General features: G+C 44.9%; 1 protein-coding gene across 2 annotated transcripts in view; it reads right to left on the reverse strand.

Moving 5' to 3' along the window:
- LMBR1 (limb development membrane protein 1) overlaps positions 1-19657 on the reverse strand; it is a 133338-nt gene extending 113681 nt beyond the window's left edge. Inside the window, exon 1 of one of the 2 annotated variants that reach the window (XM_055591375.1) lies at positions 19336-19657. In XM_055591375.1, the coding sequence (XP_055447350.1) occupies positions 19336-19401 (66 nt within the window). In that variant the 5' untranslated portion in view covers positions 19402-19657. The remainder of the gene's footprint in view (positions 1-19335) is intronic. The other variant, XM_055591374.1, reaches the window with a different exon arrangement.
- Between the last annotated feature and the right edge of the window lie 54 nt (positions 19658-19711).

Here is a 19711-nt window from a genome sequence, read left to right on the forward strand (position 1 = left end):
CATTCTATTTTGTCCCCAGAATGAATGATACTGTCCACCCCTGTGCTCCAGATTCACAAAAGCCATGCTGCCAAGGGTTCCCCTTGCCTTTGCCAAAACCATTTACCCAAGTCAACCAACTCCAGCTGAGTGTATGGTCGATACATCGTGAACTCAGTCACACTGGGGGCCACTTGAGGATGCCCCCTCGAGGACGCCCCTCGGGCCACAGGCTTCTCATGCTTCCCTTTCTGCTGCACCACGGGCCTCACTGCCAACCAGGGACCCTCGGGTCTCACAACGCTCATGGCCGTCGTCGGTCATGACTTCCCTGTCAGAGGAGTGGGGTCCTCAGGGCCGTGCATCTCGTGCCCCAGTGCACGCAGACACTGCTCCAATGAGTCTCTGCAACTCGTGCAGCTGTGCAGCATCACAGAGGGCACCATGCACACCCACCTTCAGGGCGGTCGGGAAAATCCACCTCAGAGTGCCAGTGAGAGAGTTCATTCTAGGCAGGCTGATAAGGAGTCCACGCGGAAGGCCCCTTTAAGGAGGAGGCGGACATTCTTTCTTTTTCACATTCTTTTGCCTTAGACACGTAGGCCTCGTAGGCAGTAGCATCTCTTGTCCAAGGACAGGCTTTTCTGGAACTCAGAACGTACGTTAGGGGGGAGGTCTGGGTAGAACTGCCACAGCCTTGAGCTCTGCGTTAACCGGTTCCTTCTGGCTAATCCTGTGTTGGTGTCATCCCAGGATGACATCCCAGGGTGACCCTTACAGGAAAGGGTCTGGGCAAAATTTTTACAGCCTTCAGGTATTTTTTCTATTCTCAACAGCACAGCTAGCAGAAAAGTATATAATGCTCTGCTTAAACTAGCAAGGCAGGCAATCTTTCTACCCCCTTATGTCTATGTCAGAAGCTTTTTCTGTCACTATCACTTTAAAAAAATTTCTACTACACAAAGCTCTGAGTGACTGAGACTCTCTTTGGTCCCAGAGTTAAATCTTCTCCTTCGGAGACCACAAATTGGGTGGAAAACTGTTCACCGCACAGGTAGGCTATCATGACCATCTTGGAGGCTCGTCCGGGATCCCAAGACAAGGTGCAGCTATCATCTTGGGGGCTAAGCTATAAGCCACCACCGGCAGCAGTCCGTGCCACCTCGTTGAGCAAACGGGAACTCCCCACCTGTAACACCTTTTGAATGGTAGCCAGTGAGCCGTCCGCTGCTCCCCCGTCTCCCAGCAGGGGCTGTGCCAAGAGGGCCGCGGCCACCTGGTGCCACATCCTCTGTGGCGGCCGCTGGCTGCCTCCATCCACTGCAGCCTCGGGCTCCTGCACCTGCTGGCTGTCCTGCTGACCATGCCAACCGTCTCACTGTTCACACTGTGTGCTGAACCCAGGGTAGGCGGGGCGCGAGCGGGGAAGCTGGAAGGCAACTCGAGGAGCTGCAGGAACTGCAGACAACAACCACAGGCAGCCATGCTGTACCTTCCTGTGGCTGACCCAGCCATATCGCAGCCATAACGCGCACACAGGGCTCTTCAGCTCGAGCTTCCATATGTTTACAGAACAAAAGTGGCCCGTGACCCAGCGGGCCGTCATGCCGTGCCTCTACAGTGCTGTAAGCGCTGGCCTGTTACACAACCGTGTACTTACAAGACGGGACGAGAGCAAGGGGCTGTGGGCAGAAAGCCCAACGTCACAACCTGGCCAGTCACTCTTTCCCTACCATACCCTATTCTCTGTCCTCCCCTTTATGGCCTCTACTTGTGGACTTCCACTTTTCACCACCACTCACTCACTCTCCCAACCACTTAGCTCACTTCACACCCACTGACCAACTCAAAGCACTTCTGGCAGCAGGCAGTGATGAACCAACAGCCAAATCACTCTTCATGATTTCACCTGCCCTCTGAGCAGCACCCTGACATCAGCGATCTTCCTCCTTCTCTGACTCTTCTCCCAGACTCCATCACTAACTGGCTTCCCTTTTCCTGCCAGCCTTTAAACATTCTTCTGGTCTATGATTTCTGGGTAGAGCCAGACTCTTCTCCCAGGGTTTTAACCACAAAATCTCAGAAACCCCTAGACCACTGTTTGAGAACCACTAGTTTAGGGTATCAGCAAAAATGAGTGAAATAATGGGCCATAAAACCTAAGTGAATTGGGAGAAAAGTGAACCCAAGTGACGGATAGGAGCGGACATGCCAATCCACTGAGGTTCCTGGGAAAGAAGCAGCTGCAAAAAAAGGACTTGCCCAAGGAAGCTGGAAGACTAGAAGGCCGTGATTAAAGCATGCGTTAGGAGTTTTTTAAATTAGTAAGTAAAGCTGGTACTAGAAGAGTAGTCTCAGGAGTCCCAAGATGTCTGTGCAGCAAAGTGGTAGATAAGAAGTCGTGAACGTTAATGGACAAACAGAAATCGAGGAACCAAGATGCATGGCATGAGATAGACAAGACTAACGGAAAGCAACCCCTCTGAGAGCAGAGTAAGGCTAACAATTATAAAGACAAATGGACATTTTACTTCTTTGGAAATAAAAGTTTCTATGAATATAAACTGTATCAGACTGGAACAAAACAGTCACAGAACTGGTTAGACTATTTCTCTAGCTCCAAAGACGGGACCAGGAGCAGGTGCTCCTTCTCAAATGAGCACATCTTTAGCAGAGACAGACCCACAGGGATGCGTAAAATGAGAACAAGGCATGCCAGGGCCTCCTATTCTCCTCCCTCCAGGGGGACAAAAGGAAAAGCCTAACCAAAAAAGGGAGCACCGCAGCTCCTCACCTCGAAAGGTGAGGCATGCCAGTAGATAGGGAGAGGACGGCTCCGAGGGCCCTCTGAGGAGACGGAGCTCCTCTCCCCAGACAGGGAAGGGAGCACAGGGCTAGCCGAGCCTGCAGCAGCGGCCTGCGCGCCTCTGCTCTCTGCCAGCCGCCCCACAGCAGCCCCCACCGGGGCCGCACGGCCTCAGTCCCTATGTTGAGCAAGAATGGCCAGGCATCTGGAAGCTGAGTTCCCAGTCACAGGAAACCTAATAGAGGTATTCCTCAAGTCTGCTTTATATCACTTCAGCTTTTGGAAAGGAAAAAAAAAAGTGAAAAGCAAAAAGCTCCTTCAGCTCAGCATGTCTTACTGAGCTATACAGAGGTGGTGTCCACCCCAACCGTGAGCAGCCCCGCCCAGCTCCTGCCTCCCCGGGGACCACAGTCAGCATCCCAGCGTTGAGCCAGCGCAGCTGTGAACGGTGTCTGTGAGTACCTGGGCTCCGTCAATTTATTTTGTGTGTCTGTGAGCAACTGACTGCTTCTCTGTTCTGTGCCATTTCAGCTTAGGAAGGCTTTCCTAGGACGCTCTTCTTTCACATGTTGGGAAAAATCTATAATATTAAATTGTTACAAGCAAATATACTTAAATTCCAGGTGTAAGATTTGAACCTAAATTCAAACTAGTGCATCAGAATCAAACTGTACTACAAGTTTTGTATTTAAGACTGATGGGCTTCAGCTAATTTAAGATGACTACAGGAATAACCATCGTCAGAGTGATGGGTACAAATGGCCTCAGGGAGAGCTACCACTGAAGGGTTTCTAACAAAACCCTGGGCGAGGAGACAAGTAAACTGTAACTAAGCCAATAATCACATTCTCCAGCACAGCCAACAGACCTGGCTTTATCTTAAAGTTGCAAAATCAGAAATCAGAGATGCTTAATATCCTTTAAGTGAACCAAACAGTAACTAAAATTAAAATTATAATTCTTTCAAATTACCTTAAGAACCAGACTATGTAGTAAAACACAAGAAAACACAAATAGTTACAAAATAGCAAAGATGAAACATATTAAAAACCATAATTGTAAATAAACTACTAAAAGGAAACTCAGATTAAGACACAGCTAAAATAAAGTGACTCAGAGGGATGAAAACAAAACGATGAACAGGCACACACCAAGCAGATGCTAACCACAGAGAAAGCTAAAACGTCACATTCTTGTCCCATCAGACGAGGCTGCATTAAGACAAAAAGTGTTAAGACAAACTGGGGCACTCTGTCAACAATGGGATAACCCATAACGAGGAAATAATCTTCATGCACCAAAAGGCGCAGCACCAAAATACATTTCTTAAAACTAAATATGCAACGAATAATAAAGCACTACTTTGCGAGCGTGCCAAATCACTTCAGTCAGTCGTGTTCAACTCTTTGCGACCCCGTGGACTGCAGCCCGCCAGGCTCCTCTGTCCATGGGGTTCTCCAGGCAAGAGGACTGGAGTGGGCTGCCACGCCCTCCTCCAGGGGGTCTTCCCGACCCAGGGACTGAACCCAGGTCAATCCGCATTGCAGGCGATTCTTGACTGAGTCACCAGGGAAGCCCTAAGTGCCCCGTATTCTAGCACTCCACTTCCCAAGCCCCTCACAACCCTGAGAAAATTCTGGCTCTGTTGGATTTGCCTATTTCGGATATTTCATATAGAAGAATCATACAATATCTGACTTTTTGCATCTGGCTTCTTTCACTAAGCATGTTTTCAAAGTTAATTCATGTTGCAACATGTATAAATACATCATTCCTTCAGACTTTTTATAGTAAAATAAACCCCATTTGATGAAAAACACACTGTATTCTTGTTGCTAGCAGCCACAAGCATTCTGTTCAGATATACTTGAATATGTACACAAGGATATATGCACAAAGATGTTTATCGCTTCACTGTAATTGCAACAAACCACCTTTCAAAACAGAGAAGAGAAAACGACCAGCGCTCTAGTTCCACAATTAATCTGAATACAAAACACACGCTAACACCTGCTCTTCTAACAGTGACTAACGAGGCCTATCACGATAAACTGCCCAGTGTCTTTTAATCTGTGCTTCAACAAAGAAAAATCAGTATTTCCTCACAAAAAAATAACACTTGAGACATTTGACAAGGAGTAAATATTTTATCTCTCAAGATTAACGCAGCAAATTTCTAGTTCATTAATGTCATCTACAATATTACACTTTATTACTTGTTCTTGAGATTTTTCAGATTCTATACATTCTTACAATGCAAGTCATGAGCAAGAATTCTTTAAATCCATTCTGAAACCCGTCTGAGAAAACACAAAGGAAGGCTCCAGGCTCTTCCTCCCACTCGTAGCCCTTCTAACCACACAGCCTCCCTCCCCCTGAATCCCCACAAACCCCTCGTTCACAAGCTGGAGCACAGCAATGATTTCTACTGAATGGTTCATGGAAATAAAACTTGTCTCCTAAATCTCCTAAACTATGTATAATACTTAATATATTTTAGGTATATTGGAAGTACTAACACAAATAGGAATGATCTTGACAATCTCCTGAATCCTGCTGAGTGCCTTGATAAATATTTTTTAAATAAACTGAGTAAATCACACTCCCTTCCCACTGCTAGTTCCTCAGCCTCAATCAGGTATGCTCAGGGAAAAGGGAAGACACTCTGAACTGGATGACAGGTGAGAGTTTAGATGAGACTGGACTCGACTGTTCAATATGTGAAAGTGACTATAAAGCTGGCAGATGAGCCCCAAGTTGTCATGGGGGTACGGTACAAAGATCCAACAGAGTACCGCTGCAAGCAGCAGGGGGAGAATATTCAGCTTCTTTATAACTATTTCCTAGACACCATGCTACAAAACAGAGACATCACTTTGCCGACAAAGGTCCATATAGTCAAAGCCATGGTTTTTCCAGCAGTCATATATGGATGTGAGAGTTGGACCATAAAGAAAGCTGACCACCGAAGAATTGATGCTTTTGAACTGTGGTGCTGTAAGGAGATCAAACCATTCAATCCTAAAGGAAATCAACCCTCAATATTGGAAGGACTGATGCTGAAGTTGATGCTCCAGTACTTTGGCCACCTGATGCAAAAAGCCGACTCACCTGAAAAGACCCTGATGCTGGGAAAGACTGAGGGCAAGAGGAGAAGGGGGCGATGGAGGATGAGATGGTTGGATAGCATCACTGACTCAATGGACATGAGTTTGAGCAAACTCTGGGAGATGGTGAAGGACAGGGAAGCCTGGCGTGCTGCAGTCTATGGGGTCGCAAAGAATCAGACACAACTGAGTGACTAACACTTTTCATAGGTATTTTGTGATATTCTTTACCAAGTTGAGGAAGTTCCCCTCTACTTCCAGTTTACTGAGAGTTTTTATCATGAATGGATGCTGGATTTTGTCAAATGCTTTTTCTGGATCTACTGATACCATCTTATGATGTTTCTTCTTCAGCCTGTTGATGTAAACAACGACATTAAGTGGTTTTTGTAGTATAATTCCAACAGTGTATAGTTCTATACACTGCTGGACCCCATTTACTAGAATTTTCTTGTAGGATTGTGCATCTATGCTCATGAGAGGTATCAGTCTGTAGTTTTCCTTTATTGCAGTGTCTCTGTCTGGCATTAGGGTAATGCTGACCTCATAGAATGAGTTAGGGAGTTTCCCCTCTGCTTCTATTTTCTGTAAGAGATTGCAGAGAATTTATATCACTTCTTCCTTAAATATTTGGGAGAATTCACCAGCCAAACAATCTGGCACTGGTTTTGGAAGGATAACAGCTGATTCAAGTTCTTTATTAGATACAGACCTACTCTAACTATCTGCTTTTCCTTGTGTGACCTCTGGCAAACTGTATCTTTGAAGGAATTTGTTCATTTCATCTAAGTTTTCAAATCTGTGGGCACAGAAATGTTTATAATATCCTGCAGTATCGTTTCAATGCTAATGGAATCATCTGCAATGGCTGCTCTTTCATTTCTGATTCTAGTAATTTGTGTTTTTCCTGTTTATCTTAGTTAGCCTCAGTTCAGTTGCTCAGTCGTGTCCCACTCTTTGCGACCCCATGGACTGCAGCACGCCAGGCTTCCCTGTCCATCACCAACTTCCACAGCCTGCTCGAACTCATGTCCATCAAGTCGGTGATGCCATCCAACATCTCATCCTCTGTCGTCTCCTTCTCCTTCTGCCTTCAATCTTTCCCAGAATCAGGGTCTTTTTCAATGAGTCCGTTCTTCACATCAGGTGGCCAAAGTATTGCAGTTTCAGCTTCAGCATCACTGCTTCCTATGAATATTCAGAACTGGTTTCCTTTAGGGTTTCTTTTCCTTTCCAAGTACTTCAGAGCTTCCCAATTATATCTGTGTTACTGATCTGCAGTTTAACTGTGGTGTGAGAGCAGACACTGTGGTTTCCACTTTTAAGGTGTGTTATAAAGCGTGGTTCATCTTGGTGAACGTTCCATGAGAGCTTGAGAAGAATATACACTGTGCTACTGTTGGATGAAGGAGTCCATAAATGCCAATCAGATCCAGCTGACCGATTGTATTATTTGGTTTAACTATATACGTATATGCTTACTGATTTTCTGCCTACTGGATCTACCGACTACCAACACAGGGGGTGCTGCAGTCTCCAGCCATGTTAGTGGATTCACCCGCTTCCTTTGGCAGGTCACTTAGTTTCTGCCTCATGTATTGTGATGCTCTGTTGTTACGCGCATACACATTAAGGACTTTATGTCCTTTAGGAAAGCTGATCCTTTATCATTATGCATTGCTCCTTTTATTCCTGACAATCTTCCTTGCTCTGAAGTCCACCTTGTCTGAAATTAACAGCTACTCCAGCTCTCTTGATTAGTTAACACAGTGTATCTTTCTGTATCCCTTTACTTTTAATGTGTGTGTGTGTGCGCGCGCACATGCGCACGCACGCACGTGTACATGCTCAGTTATATCCAACTCTTTGCGACCCCATGGACTCTAGCCCACCAGGCTTCCCTGTCCATGGGATTCTCCAGGCAAGAATATTGGGGTGGGTTGCCATTTCCTACTCCAAGGGATCTTTCCCACCCCGGGATTGAACCCAAGTCTTTCATTGGTAAATTGATTCCTTACCACCAGCACCACCCAGGATAACACACTTTTAATATATCTGTATCTTTATATTTAGTGGATTTCTTATAGACAACATACACTTGGGGTTTTTAATTCACTCTGACAATCTGTCTTTCAAGTGATTTATTTAGACCATTAAAGTAACCACTGATATTGTTGTTTTAATAGTTATCATAGTTTTAACAATTTTCTATTCATTGACCATGCTGTTTAGATTTTTGACTTTAGTCTTTTCCTGCCATCTCTGGTTTAAACTGAGGATTTTATGCGATTCTATTTTCTTTCTTCTGTTAGCCTAACACTTATACTTCTTTATAAATATTTTTGTTGGCTGCCTTAGAATTTACAATTAAATACACTATACTGCTTCACAGGTAGTGCAGCTACCTTATAGAGTTTTCCCAATTCCTTCCACCTGTCCCTGTAACATTACTGTCATTCATTTTACTTATCCACAAGCTAATCACTGGATACACTGGTGCTATCACTTTCAATAAACTGTTACATGTTGGATCAAAATAAGAAATTTATTTAACCTTAATTTATCCTGAATACTTTTTCTTTTTTTATGTAATCTGAGTTTCTCACCTAAATAATTTTCCTTCTCTCTTTAGAACTACTTTTAAAATTTCTTGTCAAGCAGGTCCATTAGCAACTACTTACCTCAATTTTTGTTTGTACTATATATAGCACAGGGAACTATCTTAAATATTTTGTAATAACCTATAATAGGGCTTGCTTTTTCCATGATCCAGGGGATGTTGGCAATTTGATCTCTGGTTCCTCTGCCTTTTCTAAAACCAGCTTGAACATAAGGAAGTTCATGGTTCACATATTGCTGAAGCCTGGCTTGGAGAATTTTGAGCATTACTTTACTAGCTTGTGAGATGAGCGCAATTGTGCGGTAGTTTGAGCATTCTTTGGCATTGCCTTTCTTTGGGATTGGAATGAAAACTGACCTTTTCCAGTCTGAAAGAGATGGGAATACCAGACCACCTGATCTGCCTCTTGAGAAATCTGTATGCAGGTCAGGAAGCAACAGTTAGAACTGGACATGGAACAACAGACTGGTTCCAAATAGGAAAAGGAGTTCGTCAAGGCTGTATATTGTCACCCTGCTTATTTAACTTCTATGCAGAGTGCATCATGAGAAACGCTGGACTGGAAGAAGCACAAGCTGGAATCAAGATTGCCAGGAGAAATATCAATAACCTCAGATATGCAGATGACACCACCCTTATGGCAGAAAGTGAAGAGGAACTCAAAAGCCTCTTGATGAAAGTGAAAAGTGGAGAGTGAAAAAGTTGGCTTAAAGCTCAACATTCAGAAAATGAAGATCATGGCATCCGGTCCCATCACTTCATGGGAAATAGACGGGGAAACAGTGGAAACAGTGTCAGACTTTATTTTTCTGGGCTCCAAAATCACTGCAGATGGTGACTGCAGCCATGAAATTAAAAGACGCTTACTCCTTGGAAGGAAAGTTATGACCAACCTAGATAGCATATTCAAAAGCAGAGACATTACTTTGCCAACAAAGGTCCGTCTAGTCAAGGCTATGGTTTTTCCTGTGGTCATGTATGGATGTGAGAGTTGGACTGTGAAGAAGGCTGAGAGCTGAAGAATTGATGCTTTTGAACTGTGGTGTTGGAGAAGACTGTTGAGAGTCCCTTGGACTGCAAGGAGATCCAACCAGTCCATTCTGAAGGAGATCAGCCCTGGGAGTTCTTTGGAAGGAATGATGCTGCAGCTGAAACTCCAGTACTTTGGCCACCTCATGCGAAGAGTTGATTCATTGGAAAAGACCCTGATGCTGGGAGGGATTGGGGGCAGGAGGAGAAGGGGACGACAGAGGATGAGATGGCTGGATGGCATCACTGACTCGATGGACGTGAGTCTGAGTGAACTCCGGGAGTTGGTGATGGACAGGGAGGCCTGGCGTGCTGCGATTCATGGGGTCGCAGAGAGTCGGACACGACTGAGCGACTGACCTGATCTGATCTGATCTGATAATAGGGCTTCCCTGGAGGCTCAGGGTTAAGGAATCCCCTGGAGAAATGACAACCCACTCCAATATTCTTGCCTGGGAAATCCCATGGACAGAGACTTGAGGGCTACAATCCATGGGGTCGCAAAAGAGTCGGACATGACTTAGTGACTAAACAACAACAATAACCTATAATGAAAAAGAATCAGAAAAAGAAAAGATAGACATAACTGAATTACTTAGCAGTACTAACTGATTGAAACTAATACAAGATTATTGTAACTTTAATGGCATTTTCCCCTGCTTATTGACTATGAAAATTGTATTTTCATTTTGTACTGGGCCCCAAAACTTAGGTAGCCAGCCCTGGAAAAATTTGAAAACATAGGACTTCCTGGAGAGCAAGTACAGAATATGAAGGAAAAAGTCCTCATCAGCTTGTTCTTTTAGGATCTAGACATTAAGTTAGCAAAGCTACATCAGGTTCTCTTAGTAACTAGTAGAACTCTGAAACTGGCTAGCAACTCACAGCCAGGTACTCCCAGCTGCTGCTGCTGCTGCTGCTGCTAAGTCGCTTCAGTTGTGTCCGACTCTGTGCGACCCCATAGACGGCAGCCCACCAGGCTCCCCCGTCCCTGAGGTTCTCCAGGCAAGAACACTGGAGTGGGTTGCCATTTCCTTCTCCAATGTATGAAAGTGAAAAGGGAAAGTGAAGTCACTCAGTCATGTCCGACTCTTAGCGACCCCATGGACTGCAGCCTACCAGGCTCCTCCACTCATGGGATTTTCCTGGCAAGAGTACTAGAGTGGGGTGCCATCGCCTTCTCCAACTCCCAGCTAGGATGTGATGATTCTCCCATGGAAAATAAACAACTTCAGAAAACATTAACATCAGAGAAGCCCAGTCTATGACCATAATGGATAAAGAATAAATAAGATCACTCTGTAGTTATGTCTGAACAAAGACAAAAAATGTGAACTCTGTCCAAATCATAAACATGACTGACCATTCCTCACCCTGGCAAATATGAATGACTTGCATCTTTACCAACTGCAGCATGAGCCTCACTCAAGTCTTTTTTCATTCTGTGTGCTCAGTTGCTCAGTTGTGTCCAACTTTTTGCTACTCCATGGATTGTAGACTGCCAGGCTCATCTGTCCATGGAATTTTCCAGGGAAGAATACTGGAGTGGTTTGCCATTTCCTATTCCAGGGGCTTTTCCTTCTACACATAATCTATTAAGATATCCAGTCATAGGGCTTCCCTGATGGCTCAGTAGTAAAGAATCCCCCTGCCAAAGCGGGAGACACAGGTTTGATTCCTGATCCAGGAGGATCCCACATGCCTCAGAGCAACTAAGCCTGTGTGTGCCACAACTATTGAGCCCGTGCTCTAGACCCAAGGAACTGCAACTACTGAGCCCACACACTGCAGCCACTGAAGCTGTGCACCCTGAGCCTGTGCTCTGCAACAGGAGAACTGCTGCAATGAGAAGGCCGTGCACTGCAACGCGAGAGAAGCCCCCCGCTCCCCAGCTAGAGACAAGGCTTTGCACCTACAGACACCCAGCTCAGCCAAAAATAAACAAATAAAGGTTTTAAAAGATTAACCTAATTCTGTGCACCTGAGGTCCAAAAGGAAAAGGAAATAAAAAGACAGCAAAAACAAGAAAGGAAATGGATCATTACCACCTCATAGTAGCAGCTAAATGTGACCATTATAGTAATTGACAAGAGAACTCTGAAATATTCATAATATTAAAGATTCATAATACTAAAGTAAGATTATTACATGAGCTTTTTAAAAGTAAATACTACACCACATACAAAAAACTAACTCAAAGTGGATCAAAGACCTCAAAAATGTCAGTTAAAACTACACAACTCTTAGAAGAAAACATAAGGGAAAATCTTCACGGCACTGGATTTGGCAATAATTTCTTGGATAGAACACCAAAAATACAGGCAACAATGACAAACAAGTAAATAAATAAACAGGGCTTCACCAAAATTTAAAACTTTAGTCCACCAAAGAACACTATAAATAGAGTAAAAAGGCAACCCACGGAATGGAAGAAAACATTTTCAAATCACAAAGGGATTAATATCCAGAATATATAAAGAACACCTAAATCTTAACAAAATAACCGAATTCAAAAATGGGCAAAGGACTTTAGATAGACATTTCTTCAAAGAAAATATACAAATGTCCAAAAGCACATAAAACAATGCTCAACATCACTAACCATCAGGGAAACATGAATCAAAATCCTAACGAAATGCCACTGCACACCTACCAGGATAACTACTACTTTTTAAAAAAACAGTAAACAACACGTGTTGGTGAAGACACAGAGAAACTGAAACACTGGCATATTACTGCTAGGAATGTAAAATGGTCCAGCCACTGTGGCAAACAGTATGGCAACTCCTCAAAAAATTAAACACGGGATTACCATGAGATCCAGAAATTCAAACTCTGGGTATATCCCTAAAAGAATGGAAAGCAAGGCCTGGAACAAGTATTCATGCCCCCATGTTCGCAGCAAAATCATTCACAGTAGCCAGGAAACAACCCGAATGTCCCCTGTAGGATGAACGGATGAGCAAAACAAGGTTATACACACAATGGAATTTTATCCAGCCTTAGAAAGGAAGGAAATTCTGACACATCCCTCAACATGGATGAAACCTGAAAACATCATGCTAAGTGAAATAAGCCAGACACAAAAGGACAAATATTGTATGACTCCACTTACATGAGTTACCTGGCATAGTAAAATTCAGAGAGACAGAAAGCAGAATGGTGGTTACCGGGAGCTGGAAGTAGAGAGGAACCAGTTTCTTTTTTTTTTTTTTTACCAGTTTCTGATCAAAAGGAACAGTTTCAGTCTAGAATGACGATAAAGTTCTGGAGATGGATGGTGGTGATTCACAACAATGCAAAGGTGCTCGGTGTCACTGAACAGTGCACTTAAAAATGGTGAACGGTAAGTTGTGTATTTTATCTTTTGGCAAAACAAAAAAAGTTGAATTATTTAAAGAACTGGCACCATGGCAGTCAGAGAAGAAAACTAACAGGAATCCAAAGTGGAAAAGAAGTTAAAACTGTCACTGTTTGCAGATGACATGATATTATACATAGAAAATCATAAAGATGCTGCCAGAAAACTCCTGCTGCTGCTAAGTCGCTTCAGTCGTGTCCGACTCGGTGCGACCCCATAGACAGCAGCCCACCAGGCTCCCCCGTCCCTGGGATTCTCCAGGCAAGAACACTGGAGTGGGTTGCCATTTCCTTCTCCAATAGAAAACTACTAGAGTTCATCAATGAATTAGTGAAGTTGCAGGATACAAAATTAACCCATTGCTGACCAGGGGATTTTTGCAGAAACTAACACCTATGGCCGGCAACTTTTCTTTGGGCCAGTCAAAACGTCTGTTATTTCACTAACACTTTGCAGGCTGTTACATTCAACAGTTACACCTGACACACCTGTAAAGTCTTCTAACTTCATGAAATGCTGTCTTTAATCCACAATTCTGTAGAAGCAAAGGCTCATTCTCTCTATTATCATGAATTTCATTTTCACTTTCCGTATCAGAATCAATCACTAAGGTTTTCTGTCTTTTTGTTCATCCAATATTCACATCGTTTGAATCAACTAAACTCTGAAGAATGATCATCTTCTGAGGCACAAGTATATACATTGCTTGAACAATCAGAGAAAGTATCTGCATAAAACTCACTGAAAAATTCTTCACTCAAAATTTTGCAGTGCGTCATTTTTGAAAATTTTATGTTTATAATATAAACACAAGGTTGATTGGAACAAAAACCTAACAAAGCAAAATGTGAATGATAATGACAATCATTAAGTTGTATAATGAACCCTTGATCAATTTTAAGCTCCAGCAACTTTGCATGGTGATGTTAATTGTGTGTGTGTGTGTGTGTGTGTGTGTGAGAAAGTCACTCATTCATGTCCAACTCTTTGCGACCCCATGGACTGTATAGTCCATGGAATTCTCCAGGCCAGAATACTGCAGTGGGTAGCCTATTCCTTCTCCAATGTTAACTGTTTCACTCTCTAAAAACCTATCAATACATCTCCAGTCAATAATGTTCAGGTAACAAAAGCTATATTACTATATTTCCAGTTAATACACAGAAATCTCTTGCATTCCTATACATTAACAACAAAAGACAGAAATGAGAATTAAACACTTGGGAATAAACCTTCCTAAGGAGGCAAAACACCTGTACTCTGAAAGCTATGAGACGTTGATGAAAGAAGTCAGAGATGACACAGATGGAAAGATACAGCATGTTCTTACATTGGGAGACTCAGCACTGGCAAAATGACTATTCTACCCAAGGCAGTCTCCAGATTCAATACAATCCCTATCAAATTACCAATTTCGTTTTTCAAAGAACTAAAACAAAAATTTTTTTAATTTGTATGCTAACACAAAAGACCCCCAAATAGCCAAAGCATTCCTGAGAAAGGAAAATGGAGCTGGAGCAATCAGACTCCTTGACTTCAAATTATACTACAAAGCTACAGGAATCAAAACAATATGGTACTGGCACAAAAAACAGAACTATAGATCAATGGAACAGGACAGAAGGCCAGGAAATAAATTTATGCATCTATGGTCAGTTAATCTACGACAAAGGAGGCAAGAATCTAAAATAAAGAAAAGACAATCTTTTCAATAAGTGCTGCTGGGAAAACTGGACAGCTACATGTAAAAGAATGAAATCAGAACATTCTCTAACACCATACACAAAATAAACTCAAAACGGATTAAAGAGCTATACATAATAAGGCTGACACTATAAAACTGTTAAAAGAAAACATAAGAACACTCTCTGACATAAATCACAGCAATATCTTTTTGTATCCACCCCCTAGAGTAACAAAAATAAACAAATGAGACTTAAATAAACTTAAAAGCTTTTACACAGCAAAGGAAACCATAAACAAAATGAAAAGACAACCCACAGAATGGGAGAAAATGCCTGCAAATGAAGCAACGGACAAGGGATTAATCTCCAAAATATATAAAGAACCCATGGAGCTCTATATCAGAAGAGCAAACAACCCAATCTAAAAATGGGTGTGCTCAGCTGCTCAGTCATGTCTGACTCTTTGCAACCCTATGGACTGTAGCCTGTCAGGCTAATCTGTACGTGGGATTCTCCAGGCAAGACTACTGGAGTGGGTTGCCATTTCCTCCTCCAAAAGATGGGCAGAAGATCTAAAGAGACATTTCTCCCAAGAAGACATACAGATGACCAAAAAGCACATTATAAGATGCTCGATATCACTGATTATTAGACAAATGCACATCAAAACTACATTTAGGCACCACCTCACACTGGTCAGAATGACCCTCACCAGAAAATCTGCAAACAATAAATGCTGGAGAAGGTGCGGAGAAAAGGGAACCCCCCCAACACTGTTGGTGGATGTGTAAGCTGGTACGACCACTATGAAGAACAGTATGGAGGTTCCTTAAAAACTAAACCTAACAGTAGCGTATGACCCAGCAGTCCCATTTCTAGGCATGTATCCGAAGAAAATCAGTTTGAAAAGATACATGACCCCCAGTGTTCACCGCAGCACTACTTGCAATAGCAAAGACATGGAAGCAGCCTAGATGTCCATCAACAGGGGAATGAATAAAGAAAATGTGGTACCTATATACACTGGACTACTGCTCAGCCGTAAAAAAGAATGAAATGATGCCACATGCAGCAACATAGATGGACCTAGAGATTAGCATACTAATTGAAGTCAGAAGGAGAAAAATATATTTCACTTATATGCAGAATCTTAAAAAAAAAAGATACAAATGAACTTATTTACAAAACAGAAACAAACTCACAGACTTCAAAAACAAACCTACTTTTAAAAATAAATGAAAAAAGAATCGGTGACAAGTCCTAGAGAAAATCAAGCATTTATACTCACTCTAAATATGAATACTTCAAGGAAGGAAAGCCAAAGACTGGAAATTCACTAAGCTTGGTCACTGCCCGCACTGGTGCTGCAGCAACAGAGCACATCCACCATCCAAGGGTCCTGGGCCAGGAGAGGCAGGGCTGAGGAGGGGCAGAACTAAGGAATTCTAGAATCAGTGTCAAAACCGAGTTGTTTCTAGGATAGTGGACAAAAAAAATAAAGCTCCTGGCTACTAAAATATGGGTACGTTTCTCAATCCAAATAAAAGAATATCTGATTAATCTAAAATACAGCCAAAATAGACCAATGTAACTGCACAGAGTTTCAGTTAAATCCCACAAATATACAGTTACTTCATTTGTGATTGGGCTTCCCTGGTGACTCAGATGATAAAGAATCTGCCTGCAATGCAGGAGACCTAGGTTCAGTCCCTCGGTTGGGAAGATCCCCTGGAGAAGAGAATGGCAACCCGCTGCAGTATTCCTGCCTGGAGAATTCTACGGACAAAGGAGCCTGTCAGTACAGTCCATGGGGTCCAAAACAGTTGGACACGACTGAGTGACTTTCACTTTCAATGTGTGACTAAGGTCATAAATACTGCTGAAGCGATGAGACATCCAAGTGAGAAAAAAGATATATAACTCCTACTTTATAACATACACAAAAAATAAATTCCAGATGAACTGTAGGTTTAAATAGGAGGCAGTTGTTGTTCAGTCGCTAAGGCGTGTTCTACTCTTTGCAACCCCATGATGGGACTGCAGCACGCCAGGCTGCCCTGTCCTTCACTATCTCCCAGAGTTTACTCAAACTCACGTCCCTTGAGTCAGTGATGCCATCCAACCATCTCGTCCTCTGCCACCCCCTTCTTCTTTTGCTTTAAATTTTTCCCAGCATCAGGGTCCCCTCCAATGAATCAGCTCTTCACATCAGGTGGCCAGATGATAGGAGGAGTAAATCAATAAAGCATTTAGAGAAAAGCGTAAGAGAGCATCTTCATAACCTTGGAGTAACCAAAGATTTTTTTAAACAGGACATAAAAAAATCACTAGTCATAAAAGGAAAAATTCTGATAAAGTGAACTATATTAAAATTAAGAATTTCTGCTCATATTATCATTAAGTGAAAAGGAATCCACTCAATGAAAAAAAGATTTACTATATAGATACACATATATATACATATATGTGACTAAAGGATCATACCCAGAAAACACAAAGAACTCTTGCAATCACTATCAAAAACATAAACAAGTTTAAAAATGGGGAAAAGACCTGAAGACTCTTCACAAAAGATTTCCAAATCGCCAAAAAAAAAAAATATGAAAAGATGCTCAAATTCTTATCATCAGGGAAATGCAAATAAAACCTTTTGTGCAATAAATACCATGACACTCATCAGAATGGTTAATTTAAAAAAAAAATGCTAAGTATCTGTACAGATGAGAAGCAAATCACACCTCTTCTACAGTGCCAGTGGGAGTGTAAATTGGTACAACCCACTTTGACAAACTACTTCAAAGTATCTACTAAAGATGAACAAACCCACAACCTATAACCTAGAGGTCCCATGCTTAAGTGCAGACCTGACAAATGCATACACTCATTCGCCAAAAGCCAAGTACAAGAACACTGGTAAACAGAACCTGAAAACGATGGAAGCGCCCACCAACAATAAAATAAAAACAGACTGTGCTAGAGCCACACAACTACAGCATTATGGATGAATTACAACCACGTCCAACAGAGATATGAATTTCACAAATGCCAATGAGTGAAAGAAATCAGACACAGAACAGTGCATACCATAAGGTTCCGTGTAAGTTCAAAACTAAGCTCACCTGTTAAAGCCAGGACAGCGGTTCCTCTTGGTGGAACAGAGAGGAACCAGACAAGGAAAAGGGACAGGCCTCTGGGATGCAAGCCATATTGTTTCTCAGTCTGTGTTCAGGACTACAACAGTGTGTTTAAAGTGCTTCAAGCTGGGCATGGATGATTATGTACTTCTGTTTATTTCAGCTTCAAGTCACAAATATGCTGTATCAGAGTCCACCAGTTCAGAACTTATATTTCTTTATTCCAAGGTATGACTTGGCAGAGTGTTCTCAATTTTCTAGATCAGTAACTACACAAACTAGGCAATTCTCAACCAGCGTTTTCCACCTAAAACCAAGAGACTGACTGAGTTTGAGAGAAGGTAGTTAGAAGAAAGAAGAGGTAAACACAAATACCCCAAATTTACATATTTTACATTGTTATGAAAACACAAATACACTCCAGTGCCATCAGGAAAAGGTGAAAACATCAAAGTAGGTTGCTAAGGCCAAGCCTGCTTCCGGACCCCTGGCAGCAGCACAGAAGCACAGGGGACCAACAACGGATGACTCCCTTCAGACGCTGCTTCCAGAGCACAAAGGACTTCTGCTAGGGGCCCTCAATCCCATCGACCTTGGGTCTTCACACCCAAACGCCAGCTTTCGGAAAGGCGTGTGCTAACCAGGACAAGGGTCCCGGCTGGACTGCGGAGGCTCGCTCCTGGCAGGGCTAGGAGACCAAGCTCGGCCCCTTGCCCCGCGTCTGCGAGGGCTGCCCAGGTCCTGCTGGATACCCGCCCGCACACTTGCCTACTGTGCCGGGCCACGGGGGTGCGGGTCACGGAGAAGCCAGGCCACAGGGGTGCGGGCCACGGGGGGAGCCGGGCCACGCAGGTGCGGGCCACGGGGGGAGCTGGGCCACAAGGGGAGCCGGGCCACAGGGGAGCCTGGCCACAGGGGTGCTGGGCCACGGGGTTGCCAGGCCACGGGGGAGTAGGGCCACGGGGGAAGCCGGGCCATGGGGGGAGCCGTGCCATGGGGGGAGCCGGGCCACGGGGGAGCCTGGCCACAAGGGTGCCGGGCCACGGGGTTGCAGGTCAAGGGGGGAGCCGGGCCATGGGGATGGCAGGCCACGGGGGAGCCGGGCCACGGGGGTGCGGACCACGGGGGAGCCAGACCCCGGGGGTGCCGGGCCACGGGGTTGCCAGGCCACAGGAGAGTAGGGCCACGGGGGAAGCCGGGCCACGAGGGAAGCCGGGCCACGGGGGAAGCCGGGCCACGGGGGGGGCGGGGCCACGGGGTGAGGCCACGGGGGTGAGGCCACGGGGCGGAGCCGGGCCACGGTGGGGAGCCGGGCCACTGGGGGTGCGGGCCACGGGGCTGCGGGGTGGGCTGCGGGGCCGTCGTCCGCCGCTGGGAGGGTGACCGGCTCAGGACAAGCCCGGGGCGAGCAGGACGCAGGTGGCACCGAGCACTCCCGGGGGCGGACAGGTGATAGAACCGCGCCGGGATAGGGAGCAGGTTGGCGCGGGGTGGGGGACGGAGCCTGGGAGAGAGGCGCGCCGCCGGAACCCTGAGGGAAGAGGGGAGGGCCGGAGGGGAGGGCAGGTGGGCGAAGGCGGGGAGAGGCCGACGAGGCGGGCGGAGGGCGCTCACCGTGGACTCCCGCACTTGGCTGTGAAAGTGCTGCTCCCGCGCTGACACCTCGTCCTGCCCTTCCATCCTCCTTCATGCCCGCCGCCTCGCCGCCCGCGCGCTCCGCCGCACCATCGCCTACCGGCTCGAGGGGCTGGACGGCCGCCCCGCCGGCCGGGACGGGAATGGGCGGACAGTCGGCCGCTACACGGAAGGTGACCACAACCCGGGCTGCTGCCACAGCCGCCGTCTCAACCGCCGCCTGAGGAGAAGCCGCTCTGTCTGCCGAGGGCTGGCGCCTCGCGGGCCGGGGCGGGGCGGGGGGGCGGGGCGTGACGTCAGATGAAGGCGCCGCGCGTCAGAGGACCGCGCCGAGGGCTCCTGAGGGGGCGTGAGG

This window comes from Bubalus kerabau, chromosome 8 (assembly GCF_029407905.1).
Source record: "Bubalus kerabau isolate K-KA32 ecotype Philippines breed swamp buffalo chromosome 8, PCC_UOA_SB_1v2, whole genome shotgun sequence".
NCBI classification, from domain to species: Eukaryota; Metazoa; Chordata; class Mammalia; order Artiodactyla; family Bovidae; genus Bubalus; species Bubalus kerabau.